Below are 23,794 nucleotides of genomic sequence, written 5' to 3' on the forward strand. Positions count from 1 at the left end.
TTCCCATCAGATCAAAGAGGAGAACAGGAATGAAATAGCAAGGCCACCATTGAGTTCCCCTGTAATTACTATTTAGATGCATAGTCATCAATATATTGCATGACCAGTACAGTAACTATTAATTACAAGACCTAGCAAAATATCAATGAGTAAAAAATATATCAGAAAATTATGTGGTATTTCAAAGATGAAATTACCGTAATTAAAATCATAGTACCATATAAAAGTATAGGTTATGCTTATAAGCATAAACATGATAAAATGGAATTAATTATATATACATTTTAAGATTTTTATAATGTGTTTTAACAATGTTATTAATGGGTCTGTTTATATTGTTTTGTTTTTATGATTGCATTTTGGGTATTAAATTTTGCCAATTTTTGTAAGCCGCCCTGAGTCCCCTCGGGTGAGAAGGGCGGGGTATAAATGTTGTAAATAAATAAAAAAAATAATAGCAGAAGTTATCTTAAGTTCAACTTTTAGCAGGTACATATAGTAAGCTTGCTTTACCCTTAAAATAACCAAGGTGGCTCTTTTCTTCCAGCTGGAATTTACAATGCAAGAGGCTGTGCAGTGCCTACATGCTCTAGAAGAATATTGCCCTTCGAAAGAGGACTACAGCAAACTGTGTTTACTTCTTACGTTGCCCCGTCTGACCAACCACGCAGAATTCAAGGACTGGAACCCCAGCACTGCACGAGTCCACTGTTTTGAAGAGGCTTGTGTCATGGTGGCTGAGTTCATTCCTGCAGACAGAAAACTAAGTGAGGCTGGTTTTAAAGCAAGCAACAATCGTTTATTTCAACTTGTGATGAAGGGGCTGTTGTATGAATGTTGTGTGGAGTTCTGTCAAAGTAAAGCGACAGGAGAAGAAATTACGGAGAGTGAGGTGTTGCTTGGCATTGACCTTTTATGTGGTAATGGGTGTGATGACTTGGACCTTAGTTTGCTGTCATGGCTTCAGAATCTGCCCTCTACTGTTTTTTCTTGTGCTTTCGAACAAAAGATGCTTAATATTCATGTCGATAAACTCCTAAAACCAACAAAAGCTGCCTATGCTGATCTCTTGACACCCCTCATCAGCAAACTTTCTCCTTACCCATCGTCGCCTATGAGGAGGCCTCAATCTGCTGATGCTTACATGACTCGCTCGTTAAACCCTGCCTTGGATGGACTTTCTTGTGGGTTAACAAATCATGATAAACGTGTCACAGACCTTGGGACAAAAACATCTCCCATGTCCCACTCCTTTGCTAACTTCCACTATCCAGGAGTACAGAATCTTACCCGAAGTCTAATGCTGGAGAATACAGACTGCCACAGCATTTATGAAGAATCACCTGAGCGGTAAGCTCCCTTAGTGATGTTTAGCCCAATTCAAGATAGCCCAAAAATCTGCATAGATTTCAAAATACCAGCAAATGAAGCAAGACAAATCAGTTTTATTTCTGCATGTCTCACCTGGGGGGAACCTAACACCACATATTCTTCTCTTCACATGAGGGACAATTCCAGAGGCTTAAGCAATTACCCCTTCCTTTAAAGGGGATTTATTTATTTATCTAGGTATTTATTTATAAAGACATTTACACACTGCCTTTAAGCACCTCCTAGATATGTGCCCTCAAGGTGGTTTATAACAATAACACGAAATACAAGAAAGAAAAATGAAACCCTAGAAACAAACAAATGGTAGCACAGTTAATAAACAAATAAAACCCACTGAAAACTTGGCAGAACATATATTGTCTTTACTGCCCACATAAAAAAACATTAGGTATTAACTCTAGTGAGCATTACAACTGTTGAAAGCAGAGGTGATTACCTTGCAAACCCCGAAACATAGTTATGCTGTTATGGATCTGTGTTAGAGTCCCTGCATAATTTCCATTTGAGAAGGGCAAAATCTACCTTGAAAAGAGAAAGAGAATTACAAATTTGGGAGTAAAAGATAGACATGTTCAAAATGTTAGTTTTAATGCTGGTGGATATCTGTTTCCCCCTTTATATCTCACCAAAGAATTTATCCGTCTGCTTTTATAATGATAATAATCAGTATAATTATGAATAATATTATTATGTCCATTTAAAACCCAAGCCAGCCCCACATTAACCACACAAAACAACAATAACTATGATGATGATGATGATGATGATTATTATTATTACTACTATTATTACCATTTATTATGTGACCAATGCAAAGCTTGCCCCAGACTTCAAATAGACATTTTTAAAACCTTTTTTTAAAATTGAAATATATTGTCAAATTTTTATTATTTTATTATTTGATATACACATATGTTGTATCCATATTATCTAGTTCATTGTGTACAATATAATATAATAGATTAACATCAAAGGGATTTCTTTGATAAAGGGTGCAAATGGAGTATGGTTGGGCATATACACACACACACACACACACACACACACACACGTTAAATGTACCAAATTCTAGAAAGTCAGCTGCAGTTTTGCATTTGCCGGAAAAGTGAAAGAGCAATGTCTGATTATTTCTTCATATATATCATACCCATTCTTATGGCCCTTGTTCTAGGAGTTAGGCTACACAAACACCCATATCGTATAATGAGTGGGATTTCCAGGCCTGGAAAATCTGTTGCTTAGCAATGATGTCAGCACATTGAATCCAAGCTGCCATTGGGCTGGAATGCAACCAAGTACCAGAAGAACAAAGGAAAACTACATATTCTGGCTAATACAAATTTGATTCTTTGACATCTTTTCAAAATTATAAACTACTTTACAGCTTCAGCATTTGTGTTTTTTTATTTATATCCCTTTTAATAACATCTCCAGGTGACACACAGTACAGTTTAGCTTGTAATTCCATACACTCTACAAACAGAGTTATCCAAATTCATGAGGAAAACAGTGAACTCACAATAGCAAATGCTGTAGCATAGATCTAAATCTAAGATCTAGGAGGTTGAGTGTAGAAAAAGCAGTATGAGCCTGCTTACTTTACATATGGAAATATAACAGAGCTGCTCTTACCCTATAGTCTAGATCAGGGATCCTCAAACTTCTTAAGGAGAAGGCCGGTTCATGGTCCCTCAGACTGTTGGGCGGAGGGGGGGTGGGGTGGGAGTGGACTATAGTTTGAAAAAGACATGAACAAATTCCTATGCACACTACACAGATCTTATTTGTAGCACAATAAAATATGAAAGAACAATACAATATTTAAAATAAAGAACAATTTTAACCAACATAAACTTACCAGTATTTCAAAAGTGTGGACCTGCTTTTGGATTTTTGTTGTTGTGTGCCTTCAAGTTATTTCAGACTTAGGGTGACACTAAGTCTAAAGTTTAGACTTAGTGTAAATGATGTTGGCAGACTGGCCCATGACCCTTAGTTTGGGGACTCCTGGTCTAGATTTAGGCAATAGTTGTGGTCAAATGAGCCTTTGCTCAGCTCTAAATGCCCCAACAGATTTGGGGGGTGGGGGAATTAACACATATCTTGATTACTTTGTATTAGACTGTTGCAATATTGATTACCTCAATGCACTCTTAGCATATTATTGAGATAATTTTGTCAAAACATTGTTTTTTATTTGTCTATTTCTGTTTTTGCTGTGTGGGTGGGGAGGCATTTCCTTTTGGAGCTGTTTATAGAATTTTTTTTTGGTATGTCTTAGTGGAAATAAATCTGTATTCTTATAGTAGAAGTTACAAGATAAAAAAGATGTAAACACTTTTGACCACTTCACATACTTTAGAGTTTGAGATCAAAACAATCTAAAGTTATTTAATAGTGTGAAAGCATGACTGCAACCATAGTTAGATGGTCAAATTGTTCAGAGCAAATGAATTGAGGGCAATATGGTTTGATACTAGTAATGTAGATTCTAAGAAGTTGACAAAAGTGGCAAGAGAAAAATCATTACTCAGAATTTCCTATGTCGTCTTTTATCTAAGAAACAGATTTACAGTAAAATGTATCTGCCATGAGGCTGAAACTGCAATTCTAGTCATAGTTACTAGAAAATAAGTCTACTAAATCATAGGACTTAGTTCTGAGTACATATACATAGTTTTGAAGTATACATATCATATAAATAAGTATATATAAATATGAGTTTCAGTTATCTCGTAACTTCAACATTGTGATTTAAACTGGGAATGAGTCTTCTGAGATAGCTAATGGGATTAAATTCTCTATTTTAGACCGAAGAGAGTAAGTTTTAACAAACAGAGAGTGGAAGTTTGCTGCCTGTTTTTAAAGCCTCTTCTTGGCCTGTTGGGGTCATCAAAACCACACCAAAAAACAGCCATGGTGGTCACATGCAGCCCATAGCACACAAGTTGCCCAGGTGTCACCAAAAGTATCTTTTCCCAAATTTTCTGAAGGCAGATTTGAAGCTAGTGCATCATCATTGTGCTTAACCTGAGTGTCGCCTTGTATCTTTTCTGCCCTTCTTAGACCCTCACCACTCCACTTACTCACTGGATTACAGTGTTCCCTCACTACTTCGTGGTTCACTTTTTGTGGATTTGCTATTTTGTGGTTTTTTAATAAACTCTAAAAGACTATTATAAATTATAAAAAATTACAATTTACAGCCTAAGGAAGGGAGGAAGGAGAAGCCAAAGGGAGAGAAACGGAGCCCAAGCGGCAACGGGAGAAGAAGGAGGCGATTTATCAACACACAATTGGTTAATAAAGACTTCGCATAGTATATAACTACTAAAATAATGTATAAACATTAAAATAAATATAGTGTCCCTACTTTGTGGATTTTCACTTATTGCGGGTGGTCCTGGAACCTAACCCCAGCGATAAGTGAGGGAACACTGTAGTCACTTTTCTAGAGAAGTAGTAATTGTGGAAGGACCAGGGATTCCTACAAGAAGGCTGGCAGGCTAATTTTTTTTAATTCAGGCAGGCTTTATAAGAGGGAAGTTTTTAAGATCAAGTCAGGGGCTGCTGTGGGCTATGAATAGGTTTTTAATTGGCTTTAAGGGTATTAACTGTTAATATTGAATTCTATTTAAATGTTTGTATATTTTTAGGTTTTAAATTGTATTGGTTTTGTTGTGAGTCGCTTGAGTCTCTTTTTGCAAGGGGAAAGAGTGGGATACACATAAAAACAATAAATATAAAGGTGACACTCAAATTTAACTGTTGGTCACTTGAAAAACTCCAGCTTACTTTGCTATTTTCAAGGGAACAAATAGTTCCAGTCTTTGTCTTGACAGTACCCAGTCCTTGTCTCTCATGTTGCTTTATGTTTCCAGATTTTCCATTCTGAAATGTTGAGACTTTTTATTGTGTCATTTTCTCTTCTGACCAGCTGCTCTCCGAGGGCAGCAAATAGCTGTAAGCTTCGGGGGAGCTGGAATGGGGAAGAATCTTGTTATGAAAACTTGAGTGAGCTTTGTCTACCCTAAGCTTCATTGTGACATTATATGAATGCTAATTGCAAAGACATGTGCATTTTGAAAGTGTATAACATTACAAACTTTAAAAGCTCATTTTCTGGCCCCTCTGTCTATGAAAGATGTGACACTCCTGTGGATCCCCAGCATTCATCTGGCAATGAGTCCTTGTGCCAGAATTCAGTTCCAGAGAAAGAGCCAGCAAATGCAGCACAGCATCAGGGACCATCCAAGCAAGAAAAGAATGAGGTAATTGAGTATTTTTGCTTCCAGATAATGAGGGCCTTTGAATAGCTTTGCTCTGTTTGTTTGGTATAACTGAATGCCTGACGTAATGGGAACTTTTGTCCAACACAGTGATCTAGAAGCTTATTTTTGTATAGTAAGATGCAGTATCTTGAACCTCATTCTCAATGTTTGTAGAAAAACCCCCACAAAATTCATAATTTTGGATAAAAACATTTGTGAATACTACCTTTTATTTATTTTATTAGTTGGTTCATTTATTTGTTAATGTATGTCCCACGTTTCTCCCAGAAATCAGTCATCAGGCCCAAAATCTATTTACGTTGAAGTTACACGGCAATAAAGCCCTAGTATTCAGAAGCAAATTTGTTGGGGAGACAGATAGCTTTACTGTCTCTCTCACACTTTTAGCCTATTTTAACCCATGAGAATTGAAACATAGGGACAGGGCAGCATAAAATAGCCAGGGAGTGTAGCAATCAGTCTCAAAATGGGGAAAAACATGGTATGTTGTCTAACCTGGTGGGTTCGATTTATACAATGACATTGCTATCCTTTTCTTGTCATTGAAATCCCTGCATCTCCAAGAAAGCCTCCCCTGAGGATCAAGGGAGTTTTAATGGGATGGGGAGATTGCTAAAAGGTATCCCTGACTTATTTCTCCTTTCCAACCACACAATTTCAGGAATAAGGGAGGGGGGAGCATCCAAACTAGAAAATCCAATCCATTATGATATAGGAGTGTTGATCTTTGGTTCTTCAACCAGTATTCATTGAGGATTTCTTCTTTATGAACTTGAAAATGCAGGTAGAAATTTTCTGCAAATTAAAGAATCTTAAGATATGTGGCACAATATTTGAGGCAGGTGGAATTTTGTGGTAAGATGGAGGAATTTCTTTCACTTCAGTTTATACCTGAAAGCTATTTGAATATTCAGTTGTTGTATGTTTTCCGGGCTGTATGGCCATGTTCTAGAAGTAATCTCTCCTGACGTTTCACCCACATTTATGGCAGGCATCCTCAGAGGTTGTGAGAAGAAACTAAGCAAGGAAGGTTAATATATATCTGCGGAAAGATATAAACCTTCCTTGCTTAGTTTCTCCATACCTCACAACCTCTGAGGATGCCTGCCATAGATGTGGGCGAAATGTCAGGAGAGAATACTTCTAGAACATGGCCACCCAGCCCGGAAAACATACAACAACCCTGTGATCCTGGCCATGAAAGCCTTCGACAACATATTTGAATATTGCAACAAAGAGAACGGGAAATTTGGTACAAGGGCATTTCTAGCAACTAAGAAGGAAAAGGAAACTGTCAAGGACAGAACGCCACAAGATCAAAGATAACAGAGTTTATTGGATTACAGAACTCAAAATGCCCGTAAAATACAAGGGCCAGGCAGTATTAGCCTTTAAAAGCAAAAAGGGGCAAGGAAAAACGCTCAAAAGATAAACCGGATTAAACCGAAGTTTAATCCGGGTAAAAACAAACAGCTTGCTTCAGCCTGGAGATAAACAAAACAAAAGCCGGGGAACAAAGTGTTCAAAAGAATGCAGCTAATTGGCAGCAGATTCCTCTCTGCTGCCAGCACTGTGCTTTGAGTAACTTGAGTCACTCCTCCACACAGCAGGCAAGATTTCCAATACACACAGATCAGCCGAGGATTGAAGCAGTAGAGTAGACCCAGTTCCTTTCCGTAGTTCAAGCCAGAAGCAGACGTTTGTAGTTTCACCAAGTCCGAGTAGGGGGAAGTCAAGCCGTGGTCAGTTCAGTCCGAAATCCAAAGCAGGAGATGGCGTCCGTCAAGAAGACGACGGAAGGTCAAAGCTAATGAGATTAAGCACAAGTTTGCACAAACAAAAGCCCACACAATTCCTCCCGCCGTCTGACCCCAAATTCCAAAACAACTTACGTATCAGCACACGAAAACACACCAGTCTTCAGGAAAGCGTCCCACACAGATCCCAAGCGTTCGTCCAGATTACCTTGCCCAACGCAATTTGCAATTGCTCCCAAGCCTCATTTTATGCCAGTTACAAATCCTCATCACTATCAGCTGCCCTCCTTAACCCGGGCGTTTCCTCATCACTTTCCTCATCAGAGCTGGAACACCTCTGACTACGCCCCACAGCATCCCCAGCTGTGGATCCCGTCCCATCCCTCCAGCTTGTCCATGGGTCTAATCCTGAAGGTCCCCATTCATCTTCCATCCCATCATTGCCAGTGGCACCCAATTCCTCCCTCACCCGAGTCCAATCCATCTCATCCTCCTCCGAGCTAACCAGCCCCTCCTCCATTCTCTCCATAAACCCCTCAAAAGACTCTTCGTCAGATGGTGCTGCAAAGATATCTCGCAGTCTCTTTCTTTCTCGCTCCTCGAGAGTATCTGACTCTCGAGGAGTCTTACGCCCCCGTCTGCCAGTAACAGAGCCATGAGGCTCAATCATAACACAAACTTCAGAATCATATCAGCAGAATCATAGGTAGAAACACCTATGTTTCTACAATATTAGGAGAAGGGGGTCAAGATGGAGAACATTGATTACTTCTGGAGGAATGAAACTGATACACTGCCTGTCAGTTTCAGTTATGCCTCAAACTATCCCTTTGAAGTGGTAACCAATAACACTATGTAATACGTTTTTTGTTCCTGGGTGATAAATGTCTTTTCTTAATTGATTATATTATCAAAACATGGAAAAAGTTTATTCAACTGCCAAAATGTTATTTTTGCGGGACATCTTGCAGAACATTTCGCTATTGTTTTTCAATTAATATCTCATAGAGTCTCAGCCAATTCAACATAGCTTGTGGCAGGCACAAAAATGAAGTTTTTGGAGTATAATTACTTTGAAAGTAAGTACTGCACAATTAAACAGGAAATAACACTTTCAAATCAGGAACAGAAAATTGTTCAACTTCTGTCACATAGTGTAATTGATTGAATAATTGGTTTTGTTGATGGCTTTAGAAATCATTAACCAGAAGGCTACTAATTTTGGGGGGAAGGTGAAGGAATACACACTCTGTGATACTATGTAGATGGAATATAACAGATGCATAGATCCAAAAAGCACTATATCCCTGAAACAGTGAATGTTGATCACGATTTCTTTTGTAATTTACAGTAAAATAGAAATTCTGCAATATCCTTTTGGAAATGCCCCAAAATGGAATGTGGTGATAACTGTAGCCAGAGTGAGATAATTTCAGAACATTTAGCAACTATTGCGCGCTGTTCATAATTTGAGTTGAGGATTGCCTTTTTTCAGAACAGTTGGAGGAAAGTTGAGACTCTGGCATATTAGAGGTACTGCTATTATCCTGGGAAAGGAAATGGGGAAATGTGTTGTTGGTGTTCGTGGTGGGATTATAATGTTTATGTAACTCAAAATTTCTAACATTCAGGATGTTTCTCCATTCTATTTACTTTATAGCAGAAAGTAACCAACCAACAAATTATTGATATGTGTGATTATTTGACCAAAATATTTTTATTGAGCTGGCAGTGAATGTATAACAAGTAGCATTAATACATTTAGACATAGGTTTTTCTTTTTGTCTAATTCCCAGAGGTTGTATTCTGACATCTTATATTGTGTTTTCCCCCTTAAGTTATATTATTGGATGCCCTTTCAGCAAACTTCTTAATATCTGTCTGACTTTCCAGATTATTATTTGATGGGGAGTGGGCAAATATCACCAAATGATTATAGTTATTACCCCGATAAAAATGCCCCTCCCCTTTGGTACAGTAACTGATGTTGGGATTGGTATATAAAGAACTATCATTACTTAATACATTTGAAGCTTTTACAACAATTCATTACTGTACATACAATCTTGTTTAGCTTCGTGATTCAACAGAGCAATTTCAGGAATATTACAGACAGCGGCTGCGATACCAACAGCACTTAGAACAGAAAGAGCAGCAACGGCAGCTATATCAGCAGATGTTGTTAGAAGGAGGAGTAAACCAGGAAGATGGCTCAGATGCGCCCCAGAATCTTACCGAGCAATTTCTTAACAGGTCAGCTTTACTAGCATTATAGATGTATGCTTTGTTTTAAAAACAAGACTATTCTCCTAGTTTTCCTGTGGTTTCAGTGATATTTATTTACAAATTTAATCACTGTGATTGAACCATTAGTCTGGTTATATTTTAGTTACTTTAATCATCATTTACATGGTTAAAAAGACTTGCATTGAATTCTAAGTATTTCCTGATGCCATAGGAATTCCAGTGTATTTCAGAGGACAGAAATATCTAGTGTCCTCGGGAGAGTCTGTTGATGCAGATTAAATAGCCTTGTACAATATCCAGACATCCACAGCCAGAAGAGACATTGTCCCACAAGGCACATTTGTTTTGTGTAGCTGACAGACCTTCAGGGGAGAACATTATTTTGTGCCTTAAGAAAACTGCCCGTGTTATTTGCAAGAGGGGAAAAAACTTGTCTTGAACAGTCACATACACAAATAAGGCAATGAAAATAAATCTTGAAGGAAAATTGCTGTTTCCAATTATTTCGAGGAATGCATAGCACTAATGTTGTCATGATAGTTTTCTACCCCAGTAGTAAAATAATACCTTATACCCCTCAATTGACAATTACATGTCAACCACATTCCCTGAAAAATGTCCAAATGTGTTGCATCATCATCTGCGACTGTTTTTAATGCACTGTTCTACTGCAGAAGTAACGAGAGGTGGTAATAATTTGGAGTGTTATGTAAAATGGTGTCAACATATACTGTATGAAGTCTTTGGTCAATACACCTTCAGACAGTTCTCCCCCATCATATTTAATTCCACTATCGAACAAATGTTGACCAAGCTGGGTTTCTTGTGATGTACCAGGCTTTTTACCCAGGGAAATGTCTCCTTTCAAGGGAGATGATGTCTCATCATTGCAGTAGTAATAACGTTGTACCTTGTACTACCATGGAAATTGCTCAGCATAAATCCCCATGTCCCAAAAGCCAGTGTAACAGAGTTGATCAGTGTTCTTACTTTCCTGTTGTCAAACTTCGGATACCTCAGAGATGTACACATTTCTCTGTTTATCATGGCTGTAAAGCAACAAAGTAATGCTTCTAGCTGAACTGTTTTTGGATTTCTACATGAGCTGCTTTCATCCTTTTCATGACCTCAGTGTCCTGTGCTTGGCCCTTTCTGGGTAGAATTAAGTGAACATGCAGTCACTACATTCCCTTTTTTGAGTGATGGATTGGTCAGATCCAAGGAATTTTACCAGCCTTTCTGCATTATGTTTAAACTATAAAAAAGGATTCAATCATTTTTGTCTGAGAATATTATATTGTGTGGCACAAAACATACCCCAATAGCAAAGTTCAGTAGATGGATTGGGACAATTTTAGTCACAGCTATTGTTCATCTGTTTAAACCAGTGTTACTCAGACTGTTCTCCTCCAGGTGTTTTTGGACTTCAGGTCCCAGAAATCCCAACCAGCTTACCAGGTGTTAGGAATTGTGGGAGCTGAAGTCCAAAACATCTGGAGGAGCAGTTTGAGAAATACTGGTTTTAAAAAAAGGTACATGACAGGTAGCTAAACCTTAGGAACATGGTTTGCAGCTCCTATGGTGACAATGTTGCAAAATGCCTGCTTTGTAGGTGTAGTTCTGTGTGGATTCTTAAAATGTCCCTCTGGTAGTATGGGGTTAAATATAATTTTAGTTTTTAAGAACAACCCCCTCCCATTTCCAATGTTTTATTTGTTGCATATTAATGTTTTATATGTTATTGAATATTATCCTTCAGGTCTATCCAGAAGTTGGGAGAATTAAATATAGGTATGGACAGTTTGGGAAATGATGTGCAGACACTAAGCCAGTATTGCAACGGGAGCAAAGGAAATACACCACAGCCTCCAGATTCAAGTCAGAAAGTTGCAAGTGATAACGCAAACATTAATACAAGCACTCCACTGAAACTTGGCTCAGCTAATCAAATTCCACCCCTTGAAGAATCACCTGTCCATGGAAACCAAACGTAAGTTACTGTTTATTAATAAATATGAAAGTGTTGCTTTTTAAATACAAAAAAACACAATGTTATTGTACCCCAAATATTATATTAATTTCAGTACATTGCTGAGGTCCCTTATCTGGTACTATCTTCTTCTCTTTGCATAGTTTTTTGTTCTCAAACTCTCATTTTATTCACTTTCAAATGAGAAATTATTGCATTGATCTCATTGTTCTCAATTTAATTTTGTGCATTATAATAGAATACCAGAGCATTCTGCCATTCAAGCACAACATGAAGATTCCCCAGGAAATCAGACAAGAGGCGATGAGGTATGACTTCGTACCATCTTACTCTACAATGCATTGTTCAGTCCTGACCTTTTGGAGGTGGAAAACATCTCTTTACCAAAAAAGCAGAGATTTCTCCTGATGTTATAAAACTATTAAAGATATAGGAGACAATAGAATTGCTTTTGTGTTTATCCCATTATCCTGATAATGCACTTCAGTTCTTCTCGCACACATGTTTTTACCAACTATGGTATTACATTGCTGTTGTAGGATAACGAATACTGTAAGTATAGCACTCATGAAAAATCACATCATTTTTGGTAGCATTATTTTTCAGGTCAGGAAAAATCCCTCTTTGTGTTCTTCACTAGTTGCTATACTAGGTGTCACTATACTAGTGACACCTAGTGACATGCTATAGAAATTGTACACTATGGGAAGAACAAACATATTCACTATGGGTTGCTGTATGTTTTCCGGGCTGTGTGGCCATGTTCCAGAAGTATTCTCTCCTGACGTTTCGCCCACATCTATGGCAGGCATCCTCAGAGGTTGTGAGGTATGGAGAAAACTAAGCAAGGAAGGTTTATATATATCTGTGGAAAGTCCAGGGTGAGAGAAGAACTCTTGTCAGTTGGAGGCCAGTGTGAATGTTGTAGTTAATCACCTAAATTAGCATTGAATAGCTTCATCTCCTGGCGTCTTCCTGCCTGGGGGCATCCTTTGTTCAGAGTCGTTAGCTGCCCCTGGTTGATTAATGTCTGGAACTCCTCTGTTTTCAAACCAGGAACACTTTCAAACCAGGAACAGATCATTTTTCAAATTTTCTTACATAGTGTTATCTTTGTTTCTGATTCTATAATCCAGTGTGGAAAATCAGGGGACAGGCTTTCACATCCAATTATGAGTTTTTATGTTAGTTATGTTGGTATACAACTTTTTCTTAGTAGGTCTAGAGTTTTATGTATGGCATTCTTGAAAATATGCAAAACTATGGCTACATGATTACTTGTGTTGTAACTTTTGACACAGCAGGACGACAAATCAAAAAAGCAGTTCACTTGTGTCAACACCCTAGAAGATACCCAAGCTGTCAGAGCTGTGGCTTTTCACCCAAGCGGCACTCTCTATGCAGTTGGCTCAAATTCCAAAACTTTGAGAGTATGTGCCTATCCAGACCTACCAAATGCAAGGTAACAGTAAAATTATTGATCTTATGTTGTTTGTCTTTCAGATATTTGTATTCATTCCTGCTCCATGGTTTTCTGTTTCTCATTTTTTTCCATTTCCTGATTTTTAAACCTGCCAGTGATTGATGATTGAGTACACTGCTACTAATATTATTCTATTAATAAATACATAATCAGTTAGCTTTTCCTTTTGATAGCAGCAGGAAACACTGACATTAGAAAATATCTAACACAATTGGGAGTTTTCTTCCATGGTCATCACTTCTTTGGTTTGAATAATTAGAAGGTTTTATGGCAACATTCACACAAATTAGGATTATTTTAGGCTATGTATTTCCTTTCCTTGCTTTTTTAAAAAGAATTCTTAGGAAGTCATAGAATCATGTAGCTGGAAGAGACCTCACGGGCCAGCCAGTCCAACCCCCTGCCAAGAAGCAGGAAAATGACATTCAAAGCACCCCCAACAGATGGCCATCCAGCCTCTGCTTAAAAGCCCCCAAAGAAGGAGCCTCAACCACACTCTGGGGCAGAGAATTCCAGTGCCGGACAGCTCTCACAGTTAGCAAGTTCTTCTTAATGTTCAGGTGGAATCTCCTTTCCTGTAGTTTGAAGCCGTTGTTCTGCGTCCTAGTCTCCAGGGCAGCAAAAAACAATCTTGCTGTCTTTTTTTTTTTAAAGAGTAAATAAATAACTTCTAACTTGATTCCAGTTTCAATACTTCCTGTTGGACTAAACTGGAATTAATAGAGATACCATACTATTTAGTTTTAGTAAATACTCCATCCATGCAGATAAAATAATGATTTAAAATCTAGTTTGCTGTCTCAGATGCCCTCCTTCTGATACCTGAGACCCCTTTGCACTCCCATAAATGCAGTGATGGATCTCGTCTCAGGTTTTAGCCTTGCAGCTGAAAAACAGGAATAGAGAAAAGATGAATTTTGTGGGGTCAAGAGAAAGGGGTGTTGCATGCTCTTTTCATATGCAAATGCTAATATTGTGGTCTTCACAAATAACTCACAGGATGGTTCCAATGAAGCAAATAAGATTACTTTTAGGGCCATGCTTCCTTTGTTTTTTGGAGGGTAAAAAGCAAGAAACCCAAAGCAATACTTTCACCTAACTCATGAACTTTTTCATCTCTGTGGCTTTGTGTGGCTGCAAGCATGGCAAATCAGAACAAATGGTTATTTGTGGCAAATGTTTTAGCCAGATGGGATAGATCAAAAGGCATGATGCTTATTCAGTGAATTGGCAGTCTGCTTGATAAAACGTTGCCCAATTGTAGTTTTGTTTTTACAGTGGCCCATTCCAAGCCAATCTTTATCATGCTACATTTCAAAAGCCATTAATGTGTGACTCACATGGGATGTGTTGCAAAGTGTGTGTTAGTCTCTTTATAACTGTTTGCTTATATGCTGTTTAGCTCCTCCTCTGCTGTTCCTCGAAAACTGGTATTTGACTTAGGCAGATCTTCGCTCTCTTCCTCTGTAAAGATGACAACCAAGTAACTAGTAAACTTATTTCCTCTTATCAACATATTGGAGTTGCCCGATCATTTGGATTTTTCTTTTCGCTTTCTATTATGTGACTATTGCATAACTATTTGAATATACCACCTTCTCCATATGTTATAGTCCTCTGTGGCCACTATTCATACCTTTTTATGTCAGCATCACCTTCCAGCAGCATGATCCTTTTAAAAACGATTATACTGTGCTATCACACAAAGCTTTGTGATTGTATTAACTTTCTGTTGCCCTATTAGCATTTTGCTTTCATCTGAACTGCTCAACAGCCAAATGTTAACATTATTCTGCTGCTTTTATGCATGGACTTCAACATAAACTTTTTAAAAGCTAAGTCATTTCAACATAACTAGTGCTTGTGTATTGAGAACTACAACAGAAATTGTAGGTGGCATAGCACCGGGATCTGTGATGGTATCTATACATTCTTAAATTTAGTTTCTTCTCAGGTTTTAGTATTCTATTTTTCAATGCATTTTTGGTGTCTAAAGCCTTATAGCAGAAGTGGCTGGTTGGCTTTAGAAAATGTTGGTCTTGCCTCAACTTTAACACTATAATTTCCAAGGTTTCAGCAATCCAGTCCAGTATGTGGGATTTAGCAGCAGTAGTGTTCAAAGTGATCTGTTCGCTTATAATTAAAAATTTATCTTATTGAAATATTATACCTAGCACAAAATGCCATTTGGCCATAAGGATTCTTAAGAATCCAGAAACTTTGATTCATGACAAGACTAGCTCCTTTGCTATACATACATGCATGCATGCATACATTCACATATACAGAGAGAGCGGGGGGGGGGGGGGGGGTTGAGAAGAAGCCAGTCTGTTAATAAATATAAGTTTCTGGATTCTGTTTACAAACACACACACGGCCACATACATAAAACCATAATTTATAATATACATATATATGTACTGACCCTCAAGATAATTTAAATTATACCTATAGACATACTGACCATCAGGATAAACTATACATATAAGATAAGATGATCCCATTGATGTCTGAGGATCTTACTTCTGATGACATATGAATGTGTTTTCTCTGTGCTTTTCATCAATAGTTGTCTCACTTTATACCAAATTGAAAATGTACATATGCAAAACAATATTAAATATTTCTGCATATCACAAATAATCTCACTGATTGCAGAAGTTATAATTATCAAAAAGTGATGTTTTGGATATATATACAGTAGAGTCTCACTTATCCAACATAAACAAGCTGGCAGAACGTTGAATAAGTGGAAATGTTGGATAATAAAAAGGGATTAAGGAAAAGCCTATTAAAGGTCAAATTACGTTATGATTTTACAAATTAAGTACCAAAACATCATGTTTTACAAGAAATCGACAGAAAAAGTAGTTCAATACACTGTAAAGTTATGTAGTAATTACTGTATTTACAAATTTAGCACCAAAATATCGCAATGTATTGAAAAGATTGACTACAAAAACACTGACTACTAAAAGGCAGACTGCGTTGGATAATACAGAACATTGGATAAGTGAAGGTTGGATAAGTGAGACTCTACTGTTTATATATACACACATTCTTTGAAACAATGGAAACCTTTGAATATATTATAATTCCCCTTCTAATTAAATTGACTTCCTTGAGCACCAGCCTTTATGACAAGATGTACTTGTACTACAGTTTTATTTCATTGTATGCAGAAGAAGTGAATACAAATTTTATATGTACCTATTCCATTTGGACATTATTTAGTGAAAATTATTACTCTTTTTCAGTAACTATTCCAGAGCAGAGACTTTCTATGGCGTTTGCTTTTGTGGCTGATACATATGCACACATGCATGCATGTGCACGTGCATACACACATACACAATATATGCTCATGAATACTGAAAAGGAATATGGTAATCCTATCTTTCAAATATTTTTCTAGTGGTACTAATACCCCAAAGCAGCCAGTAGTTCGTTTCAAACGGAACAAACATCACAAAGGATCAATTTATTGTGTGGCATGGAGTCCCTGTGGACAGTTGCTGGCTACTGGTTCCAATGACAAATATGTTAAAGTGCTGCCTTTCAATGCCGAAACCTGTAATGCAACAGGTAAGTATAATTGATAGTTGTTTCAGTATATGTAACTCTTTAAAAAAAAACCTGAAAGGCAATGGAGTTGTACATGGGATTAGAAACCTTGATTTACTGTACATAAGAGTAGAAGCATTAAATGTTGGATATCTTCTAAATTTACCACAGTCATAATAATAGTGTCATGCTACTTCTGTTGCTCATACAAATACACATCAGTGAATATAATAACAACTTTATTTATATCCTGCCACTATGTCCTGCAAGGGACTCGGGCATATAGCCTTTAGGTCTCATAGCCCAATTTTTATTAGATAGAGTGATGAGGAAGAGTGTAAGAAGGAGGCAACATTCAAAGAATCATAGAATAATAGAGTTGGAAGAAAGCACATGGGCTATCTAGTCCAACTCCCTGCCATGCAGGAAAAGCACAAAGTACCCATGATTCCATGTAAAAGCTTGGGAAAAATAAAATTTTAATCATATTAATTTGGCTCTGATAGTATAAGAATAGTCCTACTTAGAAGTATGATATACCATAATCATTTGGTGGATAATTGCTAGAAAACAGAATACAACCAATAGCACAGACACCCTGGGCAATTCTGTTCTGTGCCTTTTCTCCACCATCACATTTCTTAAGGTTTAGAGGGTGGCAGTGGGGAAAGAAAGTGCTTTTTGGAAGTATGATTGCTATGGAACCAAAGTACTCAAAAGTTCCTAATAATCCCTCACATGCTGCCCTGAAACGTTGAGTCTGGTGATACTGTAAGTTTTATGCTTAGGTGTATTAATACTAGCAAAGTTTGCTTAAAATTAATCCATGAAAGCAGCAGATGGAATTGTAGTTTGCCATGGATAGTAGTTTGTGTGATTGAGATGAATATGATGGTTATATGACTTAATATTATATGCTTTACATATATTGTCAAATATAATGAAGTTGACATGTTCAGACTGTATTTCAGAATGTATATGCATATTTATCTACATGAGTGCTTATAATAAATAAATACTGAAATATCCTGGAACTCTAAGATTAGAAAATGCTTAATTGAAGTGTTGATGCCGATCTATATCCTGATTCTGTTATCATCAATAGTTACTCCACATTGATAAAAGCATCTCTAGATAGAATCCAGAATCAGTGGCAAGAACTCTCAGTCCTTCAATCTAAGAGGTGGAAGTTGGGAACCGTATCTGTTTTACCTACTAACTTTGAATTTGGTCACTTCTCTGAAATCTGCTTATGCCTCGTGTCTCAAAACTAAGGTCTAGATTATTTTCATATACTGCCATATGAACTGTGTATTAATTACGGCATTGCCCCATACTAAGCACATTATAATTAATTCTGTTCTTCATTTACATTCCTTTAGGACCAGATTTAGAATTTAGCATGCATGATGGAACTATTAGGGATCTAGCTTTTATGGAAGGTCCAGAGAGTGGTGGAGCCATTTTAATAAGTGCTGGAGCTGGGGACTGTAATATTTATACAACAGACTGTCAGCGAGGACAAGGTCTTCACGCTTTGAGTGGGCATACAGGTATGTTACTGGTTCGGCTTTGGAAGCTATTTCTGAATAATCAGCTTTACAAAATATTGGCATTATCAGTATGTATAATGCTGAATGAATGAACTATTTTAATACAATTCAATAGGTACAAGTTATACGCCTCAATGTATACATTATCAAAGTCCGATATGATTATCTATATTGTGTTTTTATTTGCATGTTGCTGGCAAAAGTGCATTGCTGGCTATTTCATAAAAACGTTATAGTTGCCTTTTGAAATAATAAAATAAAAATGTTTCTTTGCAGGTCATATTTTAGCACTTTATACCTGGAGTGGGTGGATGATAGCATCTGGATCCCAAGACAAGACAGTGAGATTCTGGGATCTCAGAGTGCCTAGTTGTGTTCGGGTTGTTGGAACCACATTTCATGGAACAGGTAAGATTATTCATGCTGGAATAAAGAAAAATCTCTTGCCATATTTGATTGATGTAATTGTTACTTTAAAAATAGAGGGGTTCATATTATGTAGAGATGAATGGCCAAACTGGTGGCCTTACAGCTGTTTTGGACTTCAGTTCCCAGAATTCTTGACCATTGGAAAAGCTGGTTAGGAGTTCTGGGAGCTGGAGGCTCAAACACCTGGAGGACCACAAGTTTGACACCTATGTGTTACAACATGTGATACTTACCTAACTAAATGCAAATATGCCAAAAATATGTTTAATGGCTGCAAATATGATAAGTTCTTTTTTTAAAAAAAAGGCCATAGGCCTGGCTGCTCTGGCTAAAAGTACTGAATTTTCTATTGTTTCAAATTGTACCTTATATTCATCCTCCCACCTCCAAGTGTTTCTTGCAATATCTCAAGTTTTCTCTATCAAAGTGGCATTTTACCCCCAGAACTTCAGATCCACAAAAATATTTCTTTTTCTCACTGTAGGCATGTTTCCCCCCCCCCCCCCCCTTCCAGTCTTTCTTTCCCACCTCCCTCTGGTCCATAAGTCACACCCACGCTTATGACTAAAGCTGAAGTGGGAAAAGCCAGATCCCTCTACAAACATCACTGAAAACCTCATCATGGGAGGGGCTACCCCAAGAGCTGAAAGTGAGGCAACAGAAAAAGCCACCAGTAATCTTTCATTAGTGATAATACATGGAGCTTGTTCACTATGTCTCTGATTATATCTGGAAATGTCTGCAAATATTCTGGTATAAATCAAATGTTGTATGGTTCTCAACAAAACAAAAACCTGGAAAGAAGAGTAGTGAAACCTGGTCTTTTTAATCAGTGCAGCTGTGTCTGAACTTCCTTGAAACATTAACTAGTATTTGCTACTAGTGAAAAGGTTTTACTGTGCACAAGTCAGTGTACTAGCAATGTATGTTCTGAAACATATATAGATGAAATGGATATGAAATACTCTTCTTAAATTATAAATTCTCTCTCACACACATACACACAAACACACAGAGTATCTCCTGGCTTTTTATCTTCTGCATTTTAGAAGGGTAGTGTAAATTCATTATTCTGAAATATGGAAATAACATGTACAGGGCTGCGTATTGATTTTAACAGATAGAGGGGTTTTTTTTCTCTTCCAGGCAGTGCTGTGGCATCAGTAGCTGTAGATCCTAGTGGCCGCCTTCTAGCAACAGGCCAGGAGGATTCCAGTTGTATGCTCTATGATATCCGTGGTGGGCGGATGGTCCAGAGTTATCATCCTCATTCCAGTGATGTCCGTTCTGTTCGCTTCTCCCCTGGGGCTCATTATCTCCTCACTGGATCTTATGATATGAAAATAAAAGTAACAGACCTTCAAGGTAATTGAATTACTGAATAAGCAATGAACATGTGTTTCTTTCTTCTCTTCTGATTTACTTCATAGAATACTGAAAACTGGGGAAATAAACACTATGACTCAATAGTGCTTATATTCTTCTGTTAACTTTAAATAGTGGTAAATGTGCCAAACAGCTACTCAGCAGCAGCAGTGTGTGTGGTGGGTGGTGATGATTGACATTGGTGGAAGATATCTTAGATACAACAGCATTGGCACCATAGTTAGCATCATTGCACAGGAGAAGGCATGGTAAACCCTTTTTTGAATATATTTTAAAATGAAAACGGTTGAAAATAAAATAGGAGACAATGCCAAAAAATGAAGCTTGTAATTCGAATGGCACTCAGTGAGCTACCTGAATACAGCAGGGGATAGCTATGAGTTGAACTGTGGCTAATGAGCTGGACTCAAGGTGAAAAGATGTTAAGCTGTTGATGTGTTCAGAGAGGAAAGTCCCAAACTGCACAATACATAGGAAAGTGAGACACGATACCAGCTCCAGTGTTTTGCTGGGAACTTGTTATGCATATTTTGGGAAGAGAGGTAAGTGTAAACATATATCACAAAAATTACACTATGTAATACAATCTTTGTTCCTGGGTTATAAATGTCATTTCCTAATTGGTTCTATCATAAAAACTTGGGGAAGTGCATTAAACTGCAAAAACTTTGCAGCACATTTTGCTATAGTTGTTCAATGAATATCTCCTAGAGTCTCAGCCAATTTAACATAGTTTGTGACAGCCACAAAAACAAGGTTTCTGGAGTATGGCAACTACTTTCAAACTAAATACAGCACAATAAACAGTAATAACACTTTCAAACCAGGAACAGAATCATTTTCAAATTTTGTTACATAGTGTAATTGTGATAACCATACCTAAGAAACTAGAGCTGATGCAATCTATCCAATGCAGTTTTCTGAATCAGCACCCTAAATAACCCCAGGAAAAGGCCTAAAGACCAAGAGACAAAGAAAAGAAATGTGTTTTGATTGGGTTGAGTTATTAATTATTCCCATTCCTTTTTCCTTAGGTGACCTTACCAAGCAGCTTCCCACTATGGAGGTAGGGGAGCATAAAGACAAAGTGATTCAGTGCAGATGGCACACACAAGATCTTTCCTTTTTGTCATCTTCTGCAGACCGAACTGTAAGACTCTGGACTTATAATGGATAAAGGAATGTGTTGGAGTAAACTGTACAGATAAAGCACAGGATGACTGGAAGGTTCAACTAGGCAGCATTTGACCATGAAAGTGTCTCATGGGGAAGAGATGCTTTCCACAGATACCTTATTGCTCGGAGGTGTTGGTGTGTTCTAGTATTATTTTTCAGTGCTTTCCACATGATCTCATGCTGCTATGACCTATTGTAGTCTTGTTGCCGAAGTCTGTCGAAAGAGCTCTTGCAATGTCAGTGTGCACTCCAAAAGTAAGACGAATTATGTGTTTACAGTTTAGTGTTGATTGCATTCCTTGGTCTTTGCCTCAATGAGTTTTTTCCCCTACAGAAATGTGAACCACAGTTCTGTCAAGTTCACATAAAATATCTTCATTAGGTCCACAAAAATAGATTTAAAAAACTAGTTATGCTATGCTCAACATGGTTGCTTACATCCAGTCAAATTTCCTTTGCATCAAAATTTCATGTTTTGATTTTAGTACCTGTAATTATGGCCTCTAAAAGTGGTTTAGTAGTGGTTGGTTCTTAATCAGAATCTGTTGGTTTTCAACTTGGACTGGTTGCTACTGGATTATGTTCTACACTTAAGCTATTGATGGAGAAAGAGCATTGATGTGCTGCAGAGACGTTCACACTTTTGAATGCAACAAAATACCTCTGTGTAATGTACTGTAGAAAAGCAAACTCACAGTTGGGGTGTGGTTGGTACAACAGTTTTAACAAGTATGGTCATAAGCCCACAAATCTCTATGCACATATGTCGGAAGACTGTGCATGCAGTCTGTTGGACAGTAGGAATTCCTCTGAATTTGCCTTGCAGAAGATTTGCCTTGCAGAAGATTTTAATGTATTTCAGTCTGAAAGGTAGCTTTTTCTTCAGCAATGCAAATTATTGAGGTTTTCACAACAAAGGACCTTCTGGTTGCATGTGCTGTTTTCCTCTATGTGTGCATATAGAATACCACAAGAACACTAAAGGCAAAGCATGGCTTGAAATGCTATGTCTGCATGATAATATAAAATTAAATGATTTCCCAGTTCATAAGCTTATTTGGATATTTTAAAAATTCTTGCACTGTCTATATAATACAGAGTGGCAATTTTATTTCTAAAAATCTTTAGAGTATTATGTTTATGTATTGTTTTATATTTTCATATTGTACAGTTATATTCCTTTTAAATTAAATTCTTAAATATTTAGGTTATTTATTTGAAGTACACTTAAGTTTGGTTCTAATTCATGAATTCTGTGCACTATAGCAAGACCTTTTTAATTATCATACAAAGTTGAGGTTACTATTGAAGTGTATATGTGCTTTCAACTCAATAAAGACTGACACCTGAAAGTTAAATGACAAAATGATTGTAGAATATCTTTTAAAAAAATAGTATGTGATTCTACATTGTACTAACTCACTTCAACAATGTCGTTATAAAGCAACATGTGGGACAACATTTTAAATACGAGAGTTGAATGAAAAGTAATGCCTCCACCTTCGTGACTCCTCAACAAATGGCAGTACTGGTATGCGGCAGGTACTGGCTTGTTCAGTAGACTCTCTATAGTTCCATTTGGCAGGAAGCCTTAGCATTGAACGATTGTGTTGTTAAAGTGCGAAGTATGGAACCCTGCACAGACGGTCGGTCAATGCGACTTAAGCAACATGCAGTCATTGAATTCTTGACAACAGAAGGTGTCACCCCAAAAGAGATTCATCAGAGGATGCAAGCTGTTTATGGTGATTGTGTTGATGTGAGTACTCTGCGTCGTTGGGCGAGTAAGTTTAAAGATGTTGAGGTAGGAACATCTGACTTGCATGACAAACAAAGAGTTGGACGTCCTGTGACAGCAACCACCGAGTTTCACAAGCAAAAGGTCGACAGATTGATCCAGGATGATCGTCGTATCACTCAGAGAGAAATTTCAAGCATAATCAGAATTTCACAATAACGTGTTGGTCACATTATTGCTTTGCTTGGCTATTGGAAGATCTGTGCATGATGGGTACTCAGGATGCTGATGCCTGAAATGAAAGCACACGGACTTGAAATTTGCCAGGAACTCCTCTCGCATTACGAGAATGAAGGTGATGCCTTTTTCCATTCAATTGTGACAGGAGACAAAACGTGGGTACACCATTACGACCTGGAGACGAAGCGTCAGTCTATGGAATATTGACACAAAGACTCGCCCCAGAAAAAGAAATTCAAGATATAGCCCTCAGCTGGAAAAATCATGGCAACAGTGTTCTGGAATACAGATGGTGTTATCCATGTTGATTTCCTTGAACATGGAACAACAATAAATTCAGAGCGTTACATCACAGTGCTGCAAACTTTGAAATGACGGCTAACAAGGGTCTGAAAGAAAAAGGGAAATGTTTTCCTGCAGCATGACAATGCCAGACCACACAGTTCACATGCCACCACAGTAGAACTTCAGAGACTGGATCGCACCACCATACGGCATCAGTCCAGATTTAGCACCGTCTGACTTCCATCTGTTCCCGATAATGAAA

General features: G+C 37.6%; 1 protein-coding gene and 1 long non-coding RNA gene across 5 annotated transcripts in view; one reads left to right on the forward strand and one right to left on the reverse strand.

The window, feature by feature from the left end:
- Positions 1 to 22,635, forward strand: part of wdr47 (WD repeat domain 47) — a 39,304-nt gene extending 16,669 nt beyond the window's left edge. Inside the window, exons 5-16 of one of the 4 annotated variants that reach the window (XM_008115034.3) lie at positions 548 to 1,350; positions 5,537 to 5,663; positions 9,516 to 9,694; positions 11,448 to 11,678; positions 11,917 to 11,986; positions 12,980 to 13,140; positions 14,564 to 14,644; positions 16,577 to 16,746; positions 18,108 to 18,278; positions 18,555 to 18,686; positions 19,854 to 20,072; positions 21,128 to 22,635. In XM_008115034.3, coding sequence (XP_008113241.2) covers positions 548 to 1,350; positions 5,537 to 5,663; positions 9,516 to 9,694; positions 11,448 to 11,678; positions 11,917 to 11,986; positions 12,980 to 13,140; positions 14,564 to 14,644; positions 16,577 to 16,746; positions 18,108 to 18,278; positions 18,555 to 18,686; positions 19,854 to 20,072; positions 21,128 to 21,270 — 2,487 coding nt within the window. In that variant the 3' untranslated portion in view covers positions 21,271 to 22,635. The remainder of the gene's footprint in view (positions 1 to 547; positions 1,351 to 5,536; positions 5,664 to 9,515; positions 9,695 to 11,447; positions 11,679 to 11,916; positions 11,987 to 12,979; positions 13,141 to 14,563; positions 14,645 to 16,576; positions 16,747 to 18,107; positions 18,279 to 18,554; positions 18,687 to 19,853; positions 20,073 to 21,127) is intronic. The other 3 variants (XM_008115035.3, XM_008115036.3, XM_003223594.4) reach the window with 3 other exon arrangements.
- On the reverse strand, positions 1,793 to 3,955 carry LOC134299014 (uncharacterized). Its single transcript, XR_010006176.1, has 2 exons — positions 2,540 to 3,955; positions 1,793 to 1,910 (listed from the first exon to the last, which is right to left on the reverse strand). It is a non-coding gene; the product is annotated as an uncharacterized LOC134299014 (long non-coding RNA).
- Positions 22,636 to 23,794: the final 1,159 nt, after the last annotated feature.

Source organism: Anolis carolinensis, chromosome 4, assembly GCF_035594765.1.
Source record: "Anolis carolinensis isolate JA03-04 chromosome 4, rAnoCar3.1.pri, whole genome shotgun sequence".
Taxonomy (NCBI): Eukaryota; Metazoa; Chordata; class Lepidosauria; order Squamata; family Dactyloidae; genus Anolis; species Anolis carolinensis.